This window comes from Elephantulus edwardii, unplaced genomic scaffold, assembly GCF_000299155.1.
Source record: "Elephantulus edwardii isolate Elephantulus edwardi_28Jun2011 unplaced genomic scaffold, EleEdw1.0 scaffold00109, whole genome shotgun sequence".
Taxonomy (NCBI): Eukaryota; Metazoa; Chordata; class Mammalia; order Macroscelidea; family Macroscelididae; genus Elephantulus; species Elephantulus edwardii.
The window spans coordinates 6327017-6350911 of NW_006399859.1; the positions used below are offsets into that span (position 1 = coordinate 6327017).

General features: G+C 37.0%; 1 protein-coding gene across 1 annotated transcript in view; it reads left to right on the forward strand.

Annotated features, from left to right (window-relative positions):
* Nucleotides 1-23895, forward strand: part of HPS5 (Hermansky-Pudlak syndrome 5) — a 48250-nt gene that overhangs the window by 13564 nt on the left and 10791 nt on the right. Inside the window, exons 6-16 of the mRNA XM_006892028.1 lie at nucleotides 3232-3444; nucleotides 3748-3819; nucleotides 10171-10259; nucleotides 14157-14335; nucleotides 15051-15209; nucleotides 16841-17045; nucleotides 17736-17838; nucleotides 18722-18871; nucleotides 20773-20850; nucleotides 21138-21715; nucleotides 23752-23872. Coding sequence (XP_006892090.1) covers nucleotides 3232-3444; nucleotides 3748-3819; nucleotides 10171-10259; nucleotides 14157-14335; nucleotides 15051-15209; nucleotides 16841-17045; nucleotides 17736-17838; nucleotides 18722-18871; nucleotides 20773-20850; nucleotides 21138-21715; nucleotides 23752-23872 — 1947 coding nt within the window. The remainder of the gene's footprint in view (nucleotides 1-3231; nucleotides 3445-3747; nucleotides 3820-10170; nucleotides 10260-14156; nucleotides 14336-15050; nucleotides 15210-16840; nucleotides 17046-17735; nucleotides 17839-18721; nucleotides 18872-20772; nucleotides 20851-21137; nucleotides 21716-23751; nucleotides 23873-23895) is intronic.

A 23895-nucleotide genomic window follows, 5' to 3' on the forward strand; every position in this document is an offset into this window, starting at 1 on the left:
CCACAGTGGGCTCTAATGTGTCAGGAAGTGTGAAGACGGCACACGATAGGACAGAGTTCAGATCTGTTGTTCAGAGAGTTGCACTAGATGGCACCTAACAACAACAAAAAGTACCTAACAGCATAGAGTATTGCCCAGTAAAATAGATTGAATATATGGAGCATTGCAGTATGCTTTCTGTGGGCCAGACATTGTCCTATATATTAGGATTGCAGGTCAAGTTAAAGAAGAAACAGCATTTGTCCTGAAGAATGTCTTAATATGTTTCAAATAGATAGACCTGATACAACTGTTATATATTATATGCTAACAACTGTGAAATCATTGCACAGGAAGCTTATGATTCAGCTTTTTAAAGTCAGGGAAGTTCAAAGAGGAGAAACTGATGTAGCTAAATCATAAGAATAAATAGATGATAGGCAAAGGACTTGAATAGACATTTTAGTACAGAGCCAGCAAACACATGAAAAAATACTGTACATCATTAACTATAATGAAGTTGCAAATTAAAGCCATAGCGAGGTACCATATAGTTGGGGACCAACTCAGCTGATCCTTCGACAGGTTTTCAGAGGCAGTAGATCACATGGGAGTTAATTGCCCATTTTTCTAACTGATTCTAACTGCATGCCTTTGGATTGACAGCACAATTCAGTCCCACTAATAAAGGGAGCTTTGGTAGCCTAGCTGTGAGGAGATATGCTGCCAACCCAAAGGGACTTGGTTCAAATGCACCAGCCATACCACAGGAGAAAAGATGATCAGTCTCCTCAATAGAGGTCAGCTGCGAGTAGATTCCACCTATATAGTACATAACAACAACATAGAGAATAGTGTTTATTAGTGGCTACCAGGAGCCTCTGAAGGGTCAGCTATGAGCAGGTTCTGACTTTGTGGTACATAGCAACTATCTAGAGAACAGTGTTTATTATAGGCTAGCAGGGGTGAGAAGAGGGAGAAGTTGGAGAAGAGGGAGTTAGGAATGATGGAAATAATGCATTTTTCAGGGTAGAGTTTCACAGCTGATTATTGTAATTTTGCCAATAAATTGTAAACCTATAAAAAGTTTCATTGATAGAAATGTTACCGATATATTCACAATTAGAAAATAAAAATAAACTAGAAAGGCTACAAACAAAAATGCCATGAGATCTGGTTTCTTGGTTTGGAGGTTTAGAGTACTTTCATTGGACATCTCAGTTAATTGGCCTAATGAAATGGTTAGAACTTCTGTTCCACCTTGTAGTTCATTGTTTTCACCTGAAGCAACAGAAGAAGATAAAGTAGAAATAGGAGATTATGGAATATGTGGCTGATTGCCTGTAGAACCGTTTGCCTTCTTTGTCATGAAACCAGAAAAATTGGATGCCCTGTTATAATTGCTAAACATTTCTGATTAAAGATTCTACAGAAGAATATTCTGATCAAAAAAGGGGAAGTGCATAACAATTTATAATTCTTAGGGATTTTAAACTTCCTGGAGCCATGAAAGTTGGAAGAAACCCTGCAACTATTTTCTTAAAATAATCTTTTTTATTTTTAAATCTTTACACTTTTAGACAAATGTAAACCTTTTAAAGCCAAACAAATTTAGCTTAATTAAGGAAAAAATACTTACCTTGAGCAATGGAACAGTGAATAAGGATGACAGAAGACGAATCAACGCCTTTGAGTTGTGCTGTTGGAAAAGGATACTGAATGTCCCATAGACAGCCAGAAGAACAAACATCTTGGAGAAAGTGCAACCATAGAGCTTATAGGCAGTGATGATAAAGCTTTGTTTCACATACTTGGGGCATATTATTGTTGTTGCTAGATGCCATCATGTAGAGTATGATTCATAGCAACCCTATGAACAGTGAACCTGAACCCTGCACTATCCTGTGTTATCATCATCCACTCTGACATACTAGCCCCATTGTTGAAGTCACTGTGTCAGTCCTTCTCATTGGGGTCTTCCTCTCCTTTGTTGACCCTCCATCTTTCCAAGCATAATGTCTTTTTCCAACGAATATCCTTACCAAGCTACATGGCCAAAGTATGAAAAAGGAAGCTTTGTCATCTTCTAAGGAGCTTTCTGGCTGCACTTTTTCCAAGACATATATCTCTGTGCTCTTTTGGACACCTTAGAAAGGGATATTGTGCTTGGAAAAGTGGAGGGTCAGCAAAAGAGAGGAAGACCCTCAGTGAGATGGATTGATAGTGATATAGTGACTGCTGCAGTGGGCTCAAGTGGTTCAGTTCTCTTGTTCCTAGAGTCACTGTGAGTTATACATGACTTGAAGGCATCTAACAACAACAGAATACCAAAAAGAATAAGCACATAGTTTGACTGGAAAGGTCAAACTATTTCCTGTATACAGAATGACTAAATAAAAGTAAAATGGTACTTTTACTATTTAATCACAGTGCTTGCTGATATTTCAGTAATTATTTGTGCATTTATTTGATTTTCCTGTTATTAACTGTAATATGCTAATAGAAAATTTACTTTATCCACTGACAACGAAAATAATGCATTGCAGTAGTTTTTTGAAAGAGTATCATTCCTCAACCCTGTCATTACTTTCTATATTGTAGGAAGTGTGCTAAGTTATTATCTGTATCTATCTTTTTTTTTTTATCTGTATCTATCTTAGATAATTCTAAAGGAACAGGGTTCCAAGGTACAGAGTTTCAAAAGGGACTGGCATTTCAAAGAAACGGGTTAAGTGTGGGTTTGTAGTAAGGGAGTGACTTGCAAACAGGGTTGAAAATAGACAATAAAAACCTCTATGGAATGTGCAAAGAACATTTTACAAGATGACTTGGGGAGGGTAGGATTCAAGAATGTGTGAATGAGTTGGTAGGACCAACTTTTTCAATTCTAAAGAGGCCTTCAATTGTGAAGGAAGGAAAAAAGAGGCCTTATTTATGAGCTGTGGTAATCTCCCCTGGGATGTATGGCCTCTGAAAAGCCATTGGAAGATCAGCTATGGGTCAGTTCAGACTGGAATGCACACAGGAGCAACAATAAACAGAATACTAGTGTAGAATGTTTTCCTTCCAGCCACAGGTGGTTAATGGCAAATCAGAGCCTGAACCTGCTTTTGACCTTCCCAGGGTAGTTTCCCATAACACAGATGGAGGAGTGGGCACTGTGGTGGGAGTTGTTAAGGCCATACTGATTCTAATGGTGATTTTTCACATTTTTGTAAATTAACATGCTTTCTATAAATTTTTGGGTATTAGGGAGAAGTTTTGGAAAATTGGAAATAAGGAAAGAGATGGAGAATATGGAGCTTGTTTCTTCCCTGGAAGATGTTCTGGGACTCAGCAGCCCCTGATCTATTGTGCTCGCCCTGGCTCCAGGATGTGGGAAGTGAACTTCGATGGGGATGTTATAAGTACACATCAATTCAAGAAACTCCTCACATCACCACCTCTCCCTGTCATTAATCTAAGGTGACTGTGTGACTGGCTAGAATTATTTGAGGAACTTATTGAAGTGTTTGGGTTGAAACCGCCAGTATTTTATAGATATATATATAGAGATAGATAGATAGATAGATAGATGTGTTTTATTACGCCTTTAAATGTAAGATAGAATTTATATTAAACAGAGAAACTAAAAACTATTTTTAATCAGTTACCATTCTTATGATTAAAATGAATTGAGTTTTTTTTGGAGGCAAAATTTTGTTGTCTAATAGAGAAAATCTATTTTATGTTGTAATTAAATCATTAACAAAAATATTTAATTCCTAGATCAGAACCTCAGTATGATCAGACGGTTGGGTCCCCTCAGTCTTTGTGTTTCCCAAAACTCTTGCATCTTAGGTAAGTTTTTCCCTATGCCCCAAACAACACAACTTATCTCTATACAAACAATACTTATTCCAGAAACATTTTACTTAATTTCATCATTTCTACACTTTATATAAGTGTGGGTGTGTTAGTTATAAAACATATGGTCACTTTTTCTGTTTCTTTTTTAGAGACAATTAACTTTGTAATATTGGAAATGACTATGTTATAGGAAGTGTTCTGCATGAAGAGGAATAGAAAGACCCTGGAAATGTGCTTCCCTTTCTACTTCAAAATGATTTTAGCTAATTGGGAAGTATGAAGTTGTCAGAAGCTTTTAACATTGGGGGTTAGAGCTATAAGTATTTTTCCCTCACAACCCCTCCTATCTGGTAGGATAATACAATGAAAACAGATCTTAGATTGAGATATCTGTATTATTAATAAAGAGGCACAAAAATAGTTGTGTAATTTAGTCTTATAAGCTAATGAAATTTCAGCTCTCTGTCCTTAATTCCTCTTGACAGGCACCCTAATGAATGATCCAACTGGGGCAGAGACCACCATATTCTAGCATCATGGTTTAACTAACTTTTGAGTTAGATTAAGTAGCAATATCTGGTACTAAGTAATGGATCATATGATGGCTGTCAACTGCTGAGTTTGCCATTTCAAATACCTTATTAAGTAAGGGTGGAAACTCTCATGCAATTTCTGTGTTCAATCTTCATATCATTTTTGTGTGAGTGTTAATTGAAAATTTATAAGCAAATTAACTTTCTGTTCGACATATCATGCATATTTTGTTTCATGACATTGGTTGCTGTACCATCAATGGAACAGCACTCTTCCTGCTTCATCCTTAAGTTTTTCACTTCCATTTGTCCTTTCCTGTCCCTTTCGACTTTCTGAATTTTGTTTTTGGGCAAACCTTGTCTTTTTTATTTTGTATAGGTAATTATTCTGAAGAATGCATTCCTCATGAGTGTTATTATTCACTTTATTGGCTTGTCTATTTTTTGGTCAAAACATAACCCCCCAAGGTGGGTTTAATTCTAGGTTTGAAAGGTGTCTTAAAGGCTATTCCTGGGGGTTCCACCAGTTCTATATACAACAGGTGCTAAAATTGGGTAGTGTTAGACCTACTTTGTTCTTTTTGTCAGTAGTGTTTTGCTCATGGTTTCTTTTTCTTCCCATATAAAGTTAGTAATTGGTTTTCCCATCTACTTAAAGAATATTGAGGGAGAATCACTCTGAGAAGAATTGAGATAAGGACAATAAGGCTATTGGAATTATCATAAAAAAACAAAATACATATAACTTCAAAAGAAGAATGGGAGAAAGTGGTTGAGGTAGATCACTAGGACAGGAGAGTTGAGTGCTTAGATGGGGCACTGAAGGAATAGGCAAGTTGCAAAGGGGACTTGATAAAATAAAAAAAGAATGTTTATGGACTCTGGATTGGGATGCGTTGTAACTATCACTTTGGATAATACTGACATTTTCACAATGCTAAATCTTCCTACCCATGAGCCTGGTATATTCTCCCACTTACATAGTTATCTTTTAGTTTCATATATATATCTCTCTCTTATCTATCTATCAATCTATCTATCTATCTATCTATCTATCTATCTATCTATCTATCTATCTATCTATCTATCTTTTGCTCACTGTTATATAATCTCATTGTATAGTACCGGGCTTATGATAGGTAATATGTATTGTTTGTGTGTCATGGGTGGGATGTGAAAGTCACTAGCCCAGGGTTGTTTTCTAATGGTTAGGTTGTAGTTTCCATGGCTCTCCTGGTAGTTACTACTTTAGATTAAGCTCTTTAAACCTCTTTTTACAGTCTTTGCTGGGGAGAAAGCAAAGTCTTTCAAGATCTTGCTTTGCCTGTTTCTTAGCTGAAAAAAAATAATTAATGCCACTTTGACATTTTTCAGTGCTCCAGCATTCTTAGATATTTGTTCCTACAAGCTGTTGTTACTCCTTGTTCTCTCCTCGAACCTCACCACCATCTTACTGTATTGTGACCATCTGTCCCAGGGCCAGTTTATAATAGTGCCAGGCACATAAAAGACTCAAATATTAGTGAAACTAATGAATTCAGCAAAGTTTTAATTTTCTTAAATGAAACATGAATAGGATGACTTTTATTCGATTTGCTTTTTAGAAAGCCCCTTGCATGTTTGTATCTATAATAACCTTTATTGTAACCACTCCCAGATTCCATAAGGGACACCTATATATATTTTGTTTTGTTTCAGACACACAAAGATCAGTTTTTGCTTCCTTGATTTTTTGAAATGATATACTAGATTTTGTCTCTGTCTCTATTTATTACCAGTTTTTTCTCAAAGCTTGTTGCCGTTTAGTCAGAATAGGCTCATAACTGACCCTCCTGTGGGTTTTCAGAGGCTATAAGTCTTTCTCCCCAGTGGTTGTGAAGGATGTATATATTATAAACTTATCAGCTCTTACCTAAGCTCCTCCCCCATTTAATCTAGATGGTTCCACCTAAAGTACCAAACTCAATATCAACTTTAGTTACAAAGTTGCCATGTTGTATCTCTTTTTTTAATTTCCTTTTAACATGATTTATACAACCATTCATACACATTGTTTCATTCACATATTTTTGTTTTATATAACCACTTCTCTACATTGTGTTTTATATAATTAATTACTATTAATCTGTTGCTTTTATCTCTGTCTTCTCAAGTCTCTATTGCATTTTACCTGTTCCTTCAATCCCTAGACCCCCATTAATTTCTGCTGTCCTATTGATTTCTAAAAACAGTGATTAGGTGCCACAAAGTAGATGGCAATGCCTTAACCAGATGGATGTTGTAAGGCCGGTGGGCCTCTGCCACCCTTGTTAAGGGGAGTCCTTTCATATAACACCTGTATCTTTTTGTTACTGTTTATTTATTTTTTATCTCTTTTTGTGTGTGAAAGTTTACAAAGCATATTGGTTTTTCGGGAGCTCTGGTGGCTTAGTGGCAAGAAGCTTCATTGCAATCCCAGAAGTGTGTGGTTCAAATCCACCAGATGCTCTGCTGGGGAAGGAGGGGTAATCTCCTCCTGTACTTGTCAGATTTGATTTAACGGTACACACACAAAAGGTAATAAATTAAAATAATAAAAAATTAAAAAAAGAAAAGCCAAGTTCTCTATACACTTTCATTAAAATCTCAATTAAAAAAAGAAATTAAAAGCATATTGGTTTTTCATTCAGTCATTCATAGAGATTTTGCTTTATATCACTAATTACAATTAAGTAGTTTATTAAGTTTATATCTAATGAACTCTTTATTGTATATTGCCATTCCCTTGATCCAACTTAGTCTGTTTATTAATTTTTACTCTCCTTTGCCTCATTTACCATTCCTGTTAACTATCCAAGAGACAATGTGCAAACCTTTCTTTAGCTTTTTATAATAGTCCTATGATCCTGTATCTCCTTACTCAGACAACTCTGACTATTCCTTTTTGGCTTGTATTCCTCTTGAAAGCAGCACTCCTTATTCCACTTGAACTTTTGGCTATGATTCTGACCTTTTCTTTTCTTCTTATGAGAAAGACTATTTTCTTGTAGGCCAACAATCTGCTCATTCATACTGACAAAGTACTTAATATTTACATGAGGCCCAATTCTAGTACATATCACTTCTGATAGCCATATGATGCCAATTTTGGTACTGTTGGAGACATAAAAGGCAAGAAAAACTGATGTATTTTTAAGATTGTGATTTTGTTGAGGAGATATAGCTTATTTCTTTTGACTTTTTAAAAAAAAAGTTTATTATTTTTTGTATGTACCATCAAATCAGATCTGATTAGTATAGGAGGAGATTGTCTCTCCTTCTCCAGCAGAGCATCTGGTGAATTCCGACTGCACACCCCTGGGGTTGCAGTGCAGCTTCTTGCCACTAGGTCACCAGAACTCACTGAGATATAGTTTATTTCTATAAAAAAACAACAACAACAAATGCTTGTGAGTTTGTGGAGAAACTGGAACCTTTATTCACTGTTGTTGAGAGTGTAAACTGCTGCAACCATTCTGGAAGGCAGTATGGCGCTTTCTCAAAAAGTTGGAAATAGAAATACCATTTGACCCAGCAGTTCTACTACTGGGAATATAGCCTAAAGAAACCAGAAGTGCTACCCAAGCAGATATATGCACACTATGTTAATTGCTGCTTTGTTGATGGTAGCAAAGAGTTGGGAACAAACCAAGTGACCATCAACAAATGAATCAATAGAGAATCTCTGGTATAATCATACAATGAAATACTATACAGAATTGAAAAACAAGGAACTCAGGAAATATGCAAAATGGTGACCCAGGAGGACATTATGCTGAGTGAAATACTCAGCCACAAAAGGACAAAAAGTGCATAATGCCATTGTTATAAAAGAGGACTGACATCGGGGTGGGGGGAAACTGAGAGGGGATAAATGATGTGCACACTACATTGAAACAAAAGAGGGAGAGAACTGTTTAAAAGGAATGTATGATTAGGTATTATTTGCATGACAAGAGTCCAGAAGAAGAGCTGCATAGTAAAGTGGACTGGGGGGGGGCATTGTATGACAATGAAAATTTTTTTTTCTTTTTTCAAAGAGAAAAGAGAACTTGGAGGAGGAGTGGGCACTGAGGAAAATGCAACAATGAATGAATAGGAAAAAAATACTAAAAAAAGCAAAACAACAGACCTGAAAAAAATTAATACCACCAAATAAAGATTTTGACAATACAACAAAGTGTGTAGTTGTCAGATGATCAGTGTTGACCAGAGCAGTCAGAATATAAGAGGAGGAGAGGTTCCTTTAGGGTATGGAGAGAATTTCTAAGGACAGTAGAGTTTCTGCAGTGGCTGGAATTACAAGTGGAAGAATGCCTTGATTGGGGGAAATTGCCAGTGGCATATTCAGGGAATACGTCAAAGTTTTGTGAAACTGAGAATTTTTGAAAGGGAGCAGTGTGAGATGAAGTAGGGAGAGTAAATCAAAGCTGTGATGAGGAGAGCTCAAAAGTCCAGGAGAGTTGAGGAAGAGGCAATCATGATTGACCTGTGATTTCAGTATACACAATCACTCTTTGATGTCTGAAGGTGAGAAAACTGGTGCTAGGAGGCAGAAGTAATGAGAACCTGTGGGGTCTAGAGACGGGGAATAAAGAGGAAGGGTCTACTGTGAGACCACATTGGAGAGTGATCAAATTTAGAAGTGTGTACACATTGGGATCTTTTGGAAACCTTTACAAAAAAAGAAAGGGGGAAAAAGGGGGGAGGGAAACAAAAGGAGGAAGATAAGCTGTTGGAAAGTTGAGTTTGGTTTAATTCAGGGTGCAAAGGATATAATCTGGATAGGAAGATTATAGAAGGGTCCTGCATGGATGTTGAAGATCAGGTGATAGAGCATTTGGCAGTTTCTTAAATATGGGTGTTAATAGCAGTTTTATGAGAGTAAATTAAATATATGAAGACTAGAATATAGAAAGAGATGAGCAGAGATAAAGAGTAGAAAGAGAAGGACTGAAGAGGAAGGTAGAAAACCAAGAATATACAAAGACTCAGTCTGGGGAGATGAAATTCAGGAAGGAAAACAGTCACCAAGGTCAATGCCTGCTTGGGGCAAGAAGAAATAAGGAAGGGCTGTGTTTGACAGTAAGTTTTTGAGAATGCAGTTTGGTGGGATAGTCAGAATTCCAGATAATAGTGAGCTAGTTGGTGAGGACAAATGATGAAGGAAATAGATTCTGTGAGATACTAGAGGAAAGAGCCTGTTATTTTGGAGCTAGACTGCCCTTGGAAAAAACTCTACATTCATGTAAAATAGTTTTGGTCTTATGGCTTCATCTCTCTGCCAGGCAATGCCCTTAAACTTCTGGCACATGGTCAACTGAGAGTTTTCTGTCACCCATGTGTATAATAACTAAGAAATCAAAATATTACCATCTCTAAAAACTCACGAAAGTTGTGATATATAGCTGTATGGCAGTAAGACATTGTGCTTAGCCTTTGTTTTAAATGTGCGTTCATCTTACCAAATATGGGAAATTTACCTGCTTTATCAAACATCAGATATGTTACCTCTATGCCTTTCCAGATACTAGGTTTTTCTTTTTTTTTTTTAGAAGCTATTTAGTAGGTGTCTGATATCCTCCTTCTCTCCAATTTAGAATTATTTCATGCTGTTGTTTTTTAATAAGTTGTTATAGACAGAAAAAGTATGCCGACACTTGATTAGCTGGATCATTATTGTGGGATTTTGTTTTTCTTTTAATACAGTCTGGATTTACTTTAATAGTGTAAAAATCTGAATTCAGGGAATGACTGTACATCTCTTTGTTTCTTACGTTTTCTCTTCCAGTGAGCATTGTGTGCTGACTTGGACAGAGAGAGGAATTTACATTTTCATTCCTCAGAATGTTCAAGTTCTTCTTTGGAGTGAAGTCAAAGGTGATTATGGGTTTTGATTATATGTACTTTTTAACCTCTTTCTTACGGACGACTTAATTATTGTAGGAAGATTCTCTTCCAGGATTGTTGTTATTCATTGCCATCTAGTCAAGTACAACTCATAACAATCCTATGAACAATAGATTTGAACCCTGTCCTGTCCTGTGTCATCATCACAGTTTCCAACTCCCTCAAGCCCATTGCTACAGTCACTCTTATCTATCTACTTGGTTGAGGGTCTTCTTCTTAACTCTACTTCATGCAGGGTTGTTGTTGTGATTGTTATATGCTGTCTAGTCATCTGTGACTGATAACAACTCTTTGTACAACAGCTCTGAAGCCTTTCTTGTCCTGAACCAGTGTCACTGACTTTGACACACCTAGCCCCCTTGCTCTGAATACTGTATCAATCCCTCTCATCTGGAGTCTTTCTCTCCTGCACTGTCCCTCCACCCTTCCCAGTATGATGTTCTTCTCTAAGGACCGGTCCCTCCTGGCCATGTGCCCAAAGTTTGTGAGATGGAGCTTAAAGAAATTTGGTTTTACCTTCTCCAGACAGACCCTATTTGTTTTCTTGGAGGATTGAAAGTGTTAACAATGAACAGATTGCTTGTCTCCACAATCAGCACTCTTGGCACCAGCAGTCAGGAAACCAAAAAGATGAATTGCACTGGGAAAATCTACTGTCAAGGACCTCTCCAGAGTACTGAGAAGCAACAATTTCAGTCTAGAGACTAAGGTGTGCCTGATCCAGGCCATGGTCTTTGCAATTACTTGCTCTTGTAGGGTAAATAGTAGAAAAAAACATGGAGTAAAATTTCTTTTAAGGACCAAAGTCTCAAGTATTAGGTGAATAACTTCACTGCCAGCCAGAAGGTTCAAATCCACCAGCTGCCGTGCTGGTGTGCAAGAGAAAGTTGGGCAGTTAACTCCCATGTGATTTACTGCCTCTGAAAACCCACTATGGGGTCAATTATGAGTCAGTTCTGACTTGATGCTACATAACAACAAACAATAACATTGTCAGGTACTTCGTAAGCACATTCTTGTAAATTTGTTGTCACCTGTATCTTTAAATAAAAATATTTTATTGTGTTTTTGGTAGATGTTTACATACCAAATGAAGTTCCCATTGAACAGTTTCACAGTTTGTTCAATGATGTTAATTACATTTTCATGCTTCATCAACTTTGCTATTTCTGTTCTGGTTATTCTGTTTGCAGCTCATCTTTGTTTTGGGGTAAATGTTGACCATTTGGTCTCATTTGGATGGTTTTTAAAGGAGCAAGATATCCACCAGTGATTTTTTTTTAAAGTAATGAGCCAGTCTCTTACTTTGTTAATAAATGAAAATATTTAAAATTAGCCCTTAAAAAAGGCCAAAATTAACATGCTTATCTAATCTTTAAACTTGAAAACTATTACACGAGAATAGCTGACACAGACAAAATGACTGTGTCTGTTTTTGGTGTTAAAATTAGAAATGTGGAATGTAGCACTTCTTTTAGCAGTGCTGCTCAATAGACTGTCTGTCTTGACTTTTTTGTCATTCACTTAAAATAAGATTGCCTATATTTGTGGAAGAAACCATTGGAAAAGCTCAGTATCAGCAGTCAAAACTAGGTCAGGGTCAGATCATCAGTTACTCATATACAAGTTCAAATTGAGGTCAAAGAAAATGAAACAGGAACAAAAATATGCTCTTGAATCAATTCCATTGGAATTTCATGATCATCTTAAGAATGAAAGAAGGAAGGAAGACCAGATGAGTTATGGGATGATATCAAGGATATCAACTATGAAGAAAGCAAAAGGTCATTACAAAACAGAAGAGAAAAGAAAAAGTGAAATGAATGTCAAAGGAGACTCTTAAATATTGTACTAGAATGTTGAGAAGGCAAATCTGAAGGAAAACATGTTGAAGTGAAAGAGCTGTACAGATGATTTCAAAGGGCACCTTGGGAAGAAAAAGCAAAGTATTATAATGGAATGTGTAGAAAACTGGAATTGGAGAATAAAAAGTGAAGAACTCACTCTGCATATCTCAAGTTCAAAGAACTAAAAAACAAATTTAAGCCAAGTGTCACAGTGTTGTAAGAAGCTATGGACAATATATTGAGTGACCCTGAAAGCATCAAAAGAAGATGGAAGGAATACACAGAGTACCAGAAAGATTGACACTGAAAAATTTCAGGAAGTACCATATGAACAGGAGCCAGTGGTAATGAAAGAGGAAGTGGAAACTGCATTGAAGGTACTGGCAAAAAATAAGGCCCCAGGAATTGCTGGGATACCAATTGGCTTGTTTCAGTTAACAGGTGCAGCCTTGGATGCACTCACCAGTCTATGCCAGGAAATTTTGATTGTGCTCATAAGGAACCTATACCTTGATCAGGAGGCTGTTGGGTGAAGGGAGTAGGGGAGCACTTCATGGTTTGGAATTAGATTGGGAATGTGTCAGAAATGTATTCTCTCTCCATTCCTGTTCAGTCTATATGCTGAGCAAATTATCCTAGAAGCTGTACTCTATGAAGAGGAATGTGGTATCAGAATTGGAGGGAGATGCATCAATAACCCACATTATGCAGGTGATACAACCTTATTTGCCGAAAGTGAGGAGGACTTGAAGCACTTGTTGCAGAAGATCAAGGAATGCAGCCTTCAGTATGGATTATGTGTGAATATCAAGAAAACAGAGATTCTCACCACTGGACCAATAGGCAGTGTCATGAGGGATAGAGAGGAGATGGAAAACTGTCAACATCTTTATCTTGCCTGGATCCACAATTAACACCGTTGATATGAGTGATCAAATCAAAGGAGACACATTGCACTGGGAAAATCTGCAGTTAGGGATCTGTCCAAATTATTAAGGAGTAGTGATGTAAGTTTGAGGACTAAGCTGTGTCTGATTCAGGCCATAGACTTTCCACTTAATTGCTATGCATCCAAGAACCTGGCCAATGAATGAGGATGACAGAAAAAGAATTGACATCTTTGAGCTGTGGTGTTGGAGAAGAACACTGAACATCCCATGGACAGTCAAGAGAACAAATAGATATGTCTTAGAGAGGGTGCAGCCAGAGTGCTCTTTGGAGGCAAGAAGATGAGGCTTTGCCACACATACTTTGGACATACTGCTAGGAGATGCTGTTCCTTGGAGAGGGACATGATGTTGGGAAAGGTGGAGGGTTGGTGAAGGAGAAGACCTTCAACCAGGTGGATCGATACAGTGACTGCTGCAATGGGCCCTGGTGTGTCAGGAAGTGTGAGGATGGTGCAGGGCAGGACTGGACTAGATTCAGATCTTTTGTTCATAGGGTCACTATGAGTCATACTCGACTTGATGGCACCTAATAACAACAACAATAAGAAGTTAGTGAATATGGAGAAACAAGCCATTACTTACTGATCTGATAAACATTTATTTCTTGTGACTCACGTTTCTAAAAATAGACTTTGAAAATTATTTTTTCCAGTTTGTTTTTTAAGTCCTTTCAAGATACTCTGCCTAAAAAGATACTTTGTTATGTGCTGTTTATTGATTTACATGCAATGTTGTTTACTTCTATTTATTGACTGTCAGATTCTAGCTATTAGAAATATTATATTCTGACCTCTAATATAGATTGCCCTATTATAAAGTCCTAGTTTATTTTCACAGAAAATGACATTTTAAACATAAGATTATTAAATCAGAGAGATGTGATTGTTTTTTCCATATCTTTGTTGAAATGCAAATATAAAGAGAGAGATGGAATTCAGTCAAACTAGAATTATAAAATTCTAGCTTGGCTTCTCAAATCTAGAATTATTCTAAATTTTTAGAGTCATTGTTGCAAAAATGAGAACAGAACATTTGGCTAGCATCCAGCATCACCTCTGTGGGTCTTACAGATATTCAGGATGTAGCTATCTGCAAGAGTGAGCTGTTCTGTTTGCACCTCAACGGGAAAGTCTCACATCTTTCCCTGTTATCTGTGGAACGCTGTGTGGAACGCCTGCTGAGGAGAGGCCTGTGGAACCTGGCTGCTCATACTTGCTGTCTTTTCCAAAATTCTATTATTGCTAGCAGAGTAAGTCCAAGAGCTTCATTAAATATACTTCTCGTGGCTTGTTAATTGCTGTCTTATCTTGCGAAATTGTATTATAAAATTGTTTTTCACTATTAATTTTATTTCTGTATGGCCTACAAATAAAGCAACAATAAATCCCTAAAGAAAACATGATAGAAGTATTTCTAAGGACGGGTAAAAATAAGGGTATAATTTACATTTTTTAAAAAATAATATCCAATATACTCATAAATTCATTTGAATTTCAGACCTTGTTTTTTTTGTTTTGTTTTGTTCTTTTAATATTTATTATTTTGTGTGTGTGTGTGTGTGTGTGTGTGTGTGTGTGTGTGTGTGTACACTATCAGATCTGACTGGTACAGGAGGAGATGCCTCTTCCTTGTTCAGCAGATCATCTGGTGGATTCGAACCACATATCTCTGGTATTTCAATGCAGCTTCTTGCCACTAGGCCACCAGAGGTCCCCAGAATTTCAGACCTTGTTTTAAGGAGGCTGATTATATGTATGTATGGTTATTTTTAATTAAATTCTTAATTCCTAAGATAATTCTCATTAGGTCTTTCACCAATTTGTTACGCTTTTTAAAGTACTTTGAGGTACAAATTCAGTGTTAAAACTCTTATAAATTTGCTTTTGAATCTAGATTTAATTGAAGACAGTAAGCTATTCCATTACCAACTGTATCCATGGGTATTTATATGTCTCTTTCATAAGGCAAGAAAAACTTTGACAGCAGATAAATTGGAACATTTGAAATCTCAGTTGGATCTCTCAAGCAGCAGTGATCTAATTTCTCAACTGGAAGACTTGATCTTAAAATTAGAACCTCTGGATTCAGCTTGCAGTAGTAGAAGAAGTTCCATTTCATCACATGTAAGTGGTCTCTGTTTTTAAAAGGATTTCACTCTAAAATACGATGTTTTCCACATTAGGTTGTAGTCATCTCTCCAAACCAAAAGAACCCAAAACTCATTGCTATTGATTTCTAACTCAAAATGACCCCACTGAGTAGAACTGTTCAAAGGGTTTCCAAGGCTGCAAGAAGCAGCTATTGGCTTATGCTTACCTTTTGATTAGCAGCTAAATGCTTCAATGTCTGTCACCAGGGCTCCTTATTTACCTCTAAAACACCCCAGATTTAGCTGCTTTTCTGTGTAACAGATTTTTGGATTCTTTCTTTCATCTAGCTGTTGGACAGCCCTTTGGCTAGCTATGTCTTAGAGCTACATTTTTCTTTTGTAATTGTTTATTTTTTGTTATTATTTTCTGTTCCCAATGCATTTCTGTTCAAAAATGCATTTAAGACCTTACAAGGCCTTCAGCATAAATTGCTCCTAATATGTGATTTCAGATGTGTATCAGTGCAAGTCAGTACAGCTCAGGATTGTCACATTTATTCCCCAGTCTGTCAGGCTTTTTGAAGGTAAAGAAATCAGCATGATGCTGTCAGCAAATCAGAGTATCCCAGATGCAAACAATCAAAACCTTGCTCACCAATGTAATCTGTTAGTCATAATTATTGTTACCAACTTTCTATTTCACTATTGGTATTTTTCTTAAAAGGCTATATTGTTGAGTGTGAAGGAAATAGAAGTCTCTGGCAGGGACCTGAAAATATTGGGTAATGATGGGTAAGGTCCAATGGTGATTGATTTTATAAAACATAATGTATGGGAATACAATATTAATGAAGAATAATAGTGTGAAACACAGTGTGTACAAACTTTGTGAGCAAACCAATATAAAAAAAAAGGAAAAATAAAGGTTATCTTGTGTCATATACTAAGTCTCCAGGTTCTAAGTACTTGACTTAATGATAACTTACACCCTTTAATGTTATATAAATTTCCCTTCACTTTGAAATGATTGAACCAACCCTGCTTGAAACAATTCATCAGTCACCTTCATTTGTTGCATATAAAGACTTTTAATTGTTGAGAAAACTTTGAACCTTTTCTTGCACTAACCCAAACAGACCCAAACAAGTGGTTCATCCCAACTTCTTGCTGCTCTTCAGAGTTGAGTGGAACTGTAAGCCCATCGGGTTTCCAACACTATAAATCTTCATAGCTGACTGCCACACCTTTGTCCTGCAGAGGTCAATTTGACTGACCTTTCAGTTACAGCTCTAACTGAAGTGTTAACCACTGAGAGCTTTAAGCACCAGGGCTTTATTTCCTGTGTGAATCCAAAACCCAAAACCTACTACTGCTGAGTTGTTTCTGACTCATAGCCACCCTCCATCAGGTGTCCAAGGCTGTAGATCATTAGGAGAGGAGACTGCTCATCTTTCTGTCATGGAACATCTGTTGGTTAGCCCCTGAGCACATAATACACTCCACAGCCTGAATTCCTTTTTCTTGATAAATAAGAGCCCTTTATGCATCTGTTCAGACTACTTACATATTTTATTTAAAGACACACTAAGATACTGTTTGTACTCTGGGAGTAAATTTTATGCCTCTATATTTATTTTGACTTCTTGGGATTCTTTTTCTTTTTAGGAAAGTTTCAGCATCTTGGACTCTGGTATTTATCGTATCATTAGTAGTAGACGAGGCAGTCAGTCAGATGAAGACTCTTGTTCCCTTCACAGCCAGACCCTCTCAGAAGATGAGAGACTCAAAGAGTTCACCTCACATCAGGAAGAGGATCACCCAGAGCAGGACGGTGGCTTTCCTGGAAATGAAGGTGACGGTCATGTTTTTTGTTGGTTTCCGATGCAAGACAGTTCTTTCCTGTGACTTCTGATTGTTAGTGTTATCTTGGACATAGAATTGTATGCAAGGTGTTAATAATTTTAGTACTTTATTTGATAGGCCTTTTATCCTAACCTATCTATTGACTCACCACTAGAAGAGTAAAATTTATTTGTTTTTTCTCCCAACCCACTCTCATGTTTAGGCTACACTGGTACAGTACTTAATGTTGATCATGCCTCAAAATTTTGCAAAGTTTAAGAAAGGGGATCTTAACCAAAAGAGTGGAAAGATTATTATTCTGACTGACCAAATTATTTTCCATCAGGAATGAAACATTACTACAGTTTTGGAGGCCATTGCCTTCATTTTTCGATGTTCAAGTTTTCCTGTGACCGAACTGTTAAGAAGAGATTAATAAAGACTCTAAACTTCCTTTTTGGCTAATGGGGATACAGGGTTTGTAGGTAAATGAAGGTACTTGCCTCAGTGTTTTCTCTGTGGACCATCCCGTGCATCCTGTAAGCCTTTGTTCTCCTCATTTGTATCTCGGTCTGTTGTGATTTTTGGTATCAAATTCTTCATTTCCTTTAATTTATTCATTTCAGAATTTCTTTTAAAATTCTCATGGCCTTAGATTTTTTTTTTCTTTTTCCTTTGATTCCACTCATTAGACATTATTTCTCCTGTTTTTTTTCAGTGACATTTGAAGCGGATAAGAATGACCCTTTGCTCCCCTTTGGCATCCCATTATCATTTCGTTCTCCATCTCCTCTTGCATCTCTTCAAGCTGTCAAGAAAAGGTAGACCAATTGATCTTGTTGTTTCTTCACATTTCATATTTTAATTCATTTGTCTCAGTAAGTTATTTATGCCAAAGATGGAAAGACAGTTTAAATAAGTGAAAGAAATTCTCTAAGTTAATTTTATTCAGGTGCTATTAAATTTTATTTTAATCTTGGGGAATTTATCTTCTTTCTTCCTTTTTTTTTTTAAAATTTATCTTCTTTCTGTCTTTGAACATATGAATAGTTGAGTTGTTGTAATGTGGGTTTCCTCTCCCGTTAACAGAGTAAAAGCTTGGAAGTCTGATTTTTCTTCATCCTTGATTGAAGTAGTTTCTACATATCATTAGTCATTTCTTGGACTATCTCAACTTGGTTTCAAACATAGAAATTTTCTTTTTAGCTACCCCTTGGTACCAGGATTGGCAGTTGAATTTGGAAGAGAAGACATTGTGTTAATATTTAACTGATTTTCTAAGGCTTACTGTACACATTTTTTTCTTGTTAAGAAGGGTGTACTGTGACTAGTAAGCAAGTGAGTTTCTATGAAAAGATTCTTTGTTATCTTCTGGCCAGGATAGGGCAGATGATCACATGGCTTATTTTCTTAACTTGACAGAAACATTATCAACACAGCTGTTACTGATGACCTTTTCGTTAGCACTGCATTGGTTTCTCATGACAGCTTAGTAAATGAAATGAATTGTTAATATTGTGAATTTTATATGGCCCGTGTGTAATAGGTATTTGTGATTAGAGAAGTTGCGTTAAGCAATCTTTCATTTTATAAAGTCCAGGTTGCCTTCCTAGGTCTCATAGGATCCTAGAGAACTGAGGTACAGATTTTTTTTATCTTGACAAAACTGAGATATTTTTCATTTTAGTGTATTTTCCTTTCCAGTGTTTCTAGCTTTGTGCGTAAAACTACTGAGAAGATCGGCACCCTTCACACAAGTCCTGACCTGAAAGTGAGACCAGAAGCCAGGGCTGATGAGAAGTCATGTGAAGAGGATGTGAGTCCAGGCACCTGCCCAAAGGAAGAAGACACTGAGTAAGCCTTTGTGTAGAAATCAGTATCAATTCTAGAGGAGTTAGCTGCCAGTTTGAAGAAGTCCATAAACTGTCGTTGTATACACTATTGTGTTCATTAAAGGTTGCACACCTCTTAAAAATTGTGAATCTCACAAAAGGTTGGAAAAATTACTTAAACTCTGAGCAAATTTTTTTAAATAAAATTTTTTATTTTAAATGTGATTTTATTGAAAGTTTACAGAAAAGTTAGATTTTCATTCATTCATTCATTCATTGATGCACATTTTACACCCTCCCTCCTTTCCCCCTACCCCAGTTCACTTAAAAAAAATTGTTCATCTTTGCACAATTACTTTCCTCCCCTCGCTTCCCCTCCCCTTAGTCCTCTTTGCAGTATACCTCTTATTTCTGGGCTGTTGTCATACATATAATCATATATTTCTTTTTAACAGTTCTTTTCCTTCATGTGTTCCAATACAATATTCATTATTTATCCCCTCTTCTCTTAATAGTTTCCGCCTAGCCCCCATGTCAATTCTGTTTTATAACAGTGGGGTTATACAGCATTTGTCCTTTTGTGACAGATATTTCATTCAGCATAATGTCCTCAAGGATCACCCATGTTGTGTAATACTTTATGAGTTCCGTGTTTTTCAGTGCTGCATACATTCCATTTTGTGAATATACCATCATTTTTCTGTCCATTCATTTGTTGGTGGGCACTTGGGTTGCTTCTATCATTTTGCCATTGTGAATAACACGACAATATAAGTGGGTGTGCCCTTCTCTGTTTGGGTGGCAGCTCTGGTTTCTTTAGGGTATATTCCTAGTAGTGGAATTGCTGGGTCAAATGAAAGCGCTGTCCTGCCATCTATAATGATTGCTCCGTTTTACACTCACACCTGAGCAGATTTTTTTTGAGAGAGCACTTTTCCCATCTGTGGCCTGTACAGCTTCTCTCATTCTTTAAATGTCTAGATGTCAGAGAAAAGGTAGTAGAGTAGGATGATCTAGGGCCTACTTGGGTCTTATTGCATATGACCAATATGTGACTTTGAGTAAACCACTGATAGACCGTGGGCTTTACAATGTGAGCATTGGCTTTGATGTCCTATCATGTCTTTTGTTATAGTATACTGGGAGAGCATGATCCTTATGCAATGGAGTTAACACTGTGTGAAGTGTTCCGTCCACCTGGTCTTGACCGTATGTTATAGCTTAGGCAGTGTATGTAACAGAGGCAAACAAGTTCATCTAGAAATGGGTAAAAAGTCAAATGGACCCAAGATACTTAGACAGTAAGAAGCAATAACATGTATCATCCTTAGAATAACTTAGCAAATATACCATGTTTCTTTGAAAGAAAATAGTTTATTATAGTGTAAGTTTATTATGTCATTTCAAGCAGCCCTAGTCTGATCTTAGCCCATCTTTCCAGCCTTATTTCCAACCGTATCCTTCTAAGCAGTCTTCATTCTAAGCCTGTCAGAGAACTGGAGATGTTCTCTGATACCTCCCTACCTTTTATCATTCTGTTTGTTCTCTCAGGAGTATTCTACCATTTTCTCCTAAATTACCACCACCTCAGGAAAGCTTCCCTTGATTGCCTACTCAGAATTATTAGTCTTTATTTTATGCTTCCATAGCACAGTCTTTGTGCTGCTCTTTAACATTTATCTTATTCTTGATGTATTAGACTGAGTTGTTTGCATATGTTTCTTTCTATCTTGGTTTACTTGCACTTTAACTTGCTTTTCTTACAGTTGTGCACTATTTTTTATAAACTCATTTCATGTACCATTTTGTCCCGTTTACAATCGAGTACGGTAGTAATCACTGATTATGCATGTAGATATGTCTAGAAAAGCTATGATATAAGGCAATTGTGAATATACTTTTTCTTTTTTCATAATCTTCTAGGGTGGAAAAAGAGGTAACTAGTCAACCTCCAGAAGAGGACTGGTTCCTAGAACTTAAAGTAGCAACAGCAGAAGCAATGTGAGTATACATGAAAAAGTTTCATAATGAATAGAGATGACTATTTGAGATCATCAGTAGCAGTCTTGAGATAGTCTGGGTTAGATGCCATCTAAATTGAAATTGAAATTTAAGAATTAGTGAGATACTATAAAATTAGCATTCTCTGTATTGTTATCTTGCTTTGAAAGTTGTTATTGAAAGAGTTGATAAGTCTTATGTGTTTCAGATAAGAATGTTGCATGGATTCACTTAGTATGAAATATTTTAAGTAAAACATAAGTTTGATGCTTGTCTCTCTTGCATAGGATGATGCTGCAGGACCCACTGGTCTTATTTGAACCCAAGTCCCTGAGAATGGTTTTACAGAATTGGCTTTTACACTTAGAAAAATCATTTGTTGTGAAGGACTTTTCAGGCATTTCAGAAACCAGCAACTGTTCTGTGAAATCTACCCAGGATGTGCTATTGCTTAAGGAGTCAAAAAAGGGATTATTAGATGATGGTAGTGAAAAAGAGAAAAGGGACTCTGTGGACAATGAAAAAACTGCCGATCAACCAGCATCTGAGTCTGTACATAGTCCAGGGGAGCCCTCAGATGACATTTTCCAAATATGTTCTCCCGGCATCATCGCAAATGGCCTTCAGAATGACCTGGCTGAGTTAACAACATTGTGTTTAGAGTTGAATGTACTGAATTCTAAAAGTGAATGTACAAATGGACATGTGGACCGTATTATGCAGCAGTGCTCTCTTGACATTCTGGCTTGTCAGTTCCTAAAGAAGTATTTTTTCCTTCTGGACTTGAAAAGAGCAAAGGAGAGTATCAAGCTTACTTACACTAACAGCTCATGTGTTTGGGATACTTTCATTGGTGGATTGAAAGGTAATGATCATACTGCTTTACCAAGAGTAGAAATTGGGAATGCCGTCTTAAATTTTTTGGGGTTTCAAAAAGATGTATATATTTTTTCTGCCTTCAAAAAGATTTAAGTAGAAAATCACCTCTGCTAATCAACCTTTCATTAATTTCAACTCAATTTAAGTATTTTGCTTTGCTTTGTATCTATATTACAAGAAGTTTTATTGTTTATTATTAGTTTCAGAAAATGATACAGTAGTGCTAGAATGTAATTACTTAGACATTAAAAAAGTTTGTTTCTTGCTCATAAAACAGTTCAAGGCACACGTTTCCCAGGTTTGTGGACAACTTTTACCACTTGGTAATTTAAGGATCCAGGCATCTTCCTTTTTTTAAAAAAAAAACGAACCACAAAACCTTCTTCATCTCTCTGTGCTTATTATGAGGCTGGTTGGTATGTCCAGAAGAAAGAGCATAAAAGGGGAAAACATATTCCTATGTATATCTATCCAAGTTTAGACGACATCTTTGCTTCTCTACTACATAGTCATACCTAACTGTGGAGGAGACGAGGAAATGTATCCTGTCCAAGGGTACAGGAGGAAGAGAGCAGACGTAGGTGAAAAGCTTAGAGGTCTGTCAGAGATTTTGGTGGGCATCCAGCAATCTCTGCCAAGACTTGACGGAAGGTCATAATGTTTGTTATTCTACTCTAGACAACAGCTACCATATCCCAAAGACCATACATTTTCTTTCTGCATAAAACTGAAAAACCGGGGAGCTCTGGTGGCCTAGTGGCAAGAAGCTGCACTACAATCCCAGAGGCGCATGGTTCGAATCCACCAGATGCTCTGCTGGGGAAGGAGGGACAATCTCCTCCTGTACCAGTCAGATCTGATTTGACGGTACACACAAATAGTAAAATTAAAAAAAAACAAAAACAAAAAACTGAAAAACCAAACTCACCACCATCAAGTCAATTTCACCTCATGGTTACCCTCCATTTCCATGGCTGTAAATCTTTTGGGGAAGAGACTGCACAATTCCATGTTTTTAAAGAAGTAAATCTTCCTAATAAAATCCCTTGAGTGGCAAATGCCGTGTTTCTGGAAACTCCTTTAGACTTTTAAAATACTGTTGTTCATGAGCAAAGTAAACAAGTAGGGTTACATTTGGTTTTGGGGTTTTTTTGAGGGAGGATACATTTTTGTATTTGATAATTTAAAGACATTTTAGACTTAGGGTGGCATGGTTATACAGTTAACCCTTTGAAAATAAGAGTTTGAATTACACAAGTCCACATACAGATGGATTCTTTTTTATGTTGCTGTTGTGATGAGCTTAGATGTTGGGAGTATCCACTTAATGTGGCCTGTGGCATGTTTGTCATCTCTGTGTGAGCCGTTTATCTCATCAGTATAGTTGATGCTTGAATAACATGGAAGTTATGGGTGCTGACCTCCAAGCAGTCTTACTCGTGAGCCTCCTCAGATGCTTAGGTGTTTCAATTATTTGTTCTTTTGTATTGTTTACAACTTCTAATATGCTTTACCTCACAATTTAAGTATTAAATTCCCTAAAGGTTGAGATTGCATCTTGTTCTTTTCTGTCTCACCTACAATGCTTCATGAACTGCCAAAAGAATAAACAGATATGTCTTGGAGAAGGTGTAGCCAGAGTGCTCCTTGGAGGCAGAGCTTTATCTCACAAACTTTGAGCATTTTTCAATGGAGAGGCTATTCTTGGAGAGGGACATCATACTTGGAAAGATGGGAGAGATGGTGAAGGAGAGGAAGACCCTCAACCAAGTGGATTGACATAGTGACTGCAGCAGTAGGCTCAAGCGTGTATGATAGTGAGAAGGCACAGGGTGGGAGAGGGCTCACACACATCGGTTGTTCATGGAGTTGCTGTGAGTCATACTCCACTCAGTGGCAACCAACAGCAAGAGTGTTTAAAAGACTTTAGGTTTTGCACACACTCGGTACATAACTAATGATTCTTGAATGAATATTTACAGCTAAGAGATGAATGGGAAAATGAGATGCTTTACCTTTCAGAAATGGCAAGGTCCAGTCCTACATATATGGCGATAGAAGAAGGAGACCTGCCAACAAGATTGAAGTTACTGGAAGACTCAGTGCCGTTTGATAGTCCTTTGCTGATTGCCTCTGCTGCTCAGTAGGTTGTTCTGTGTCTTGTTT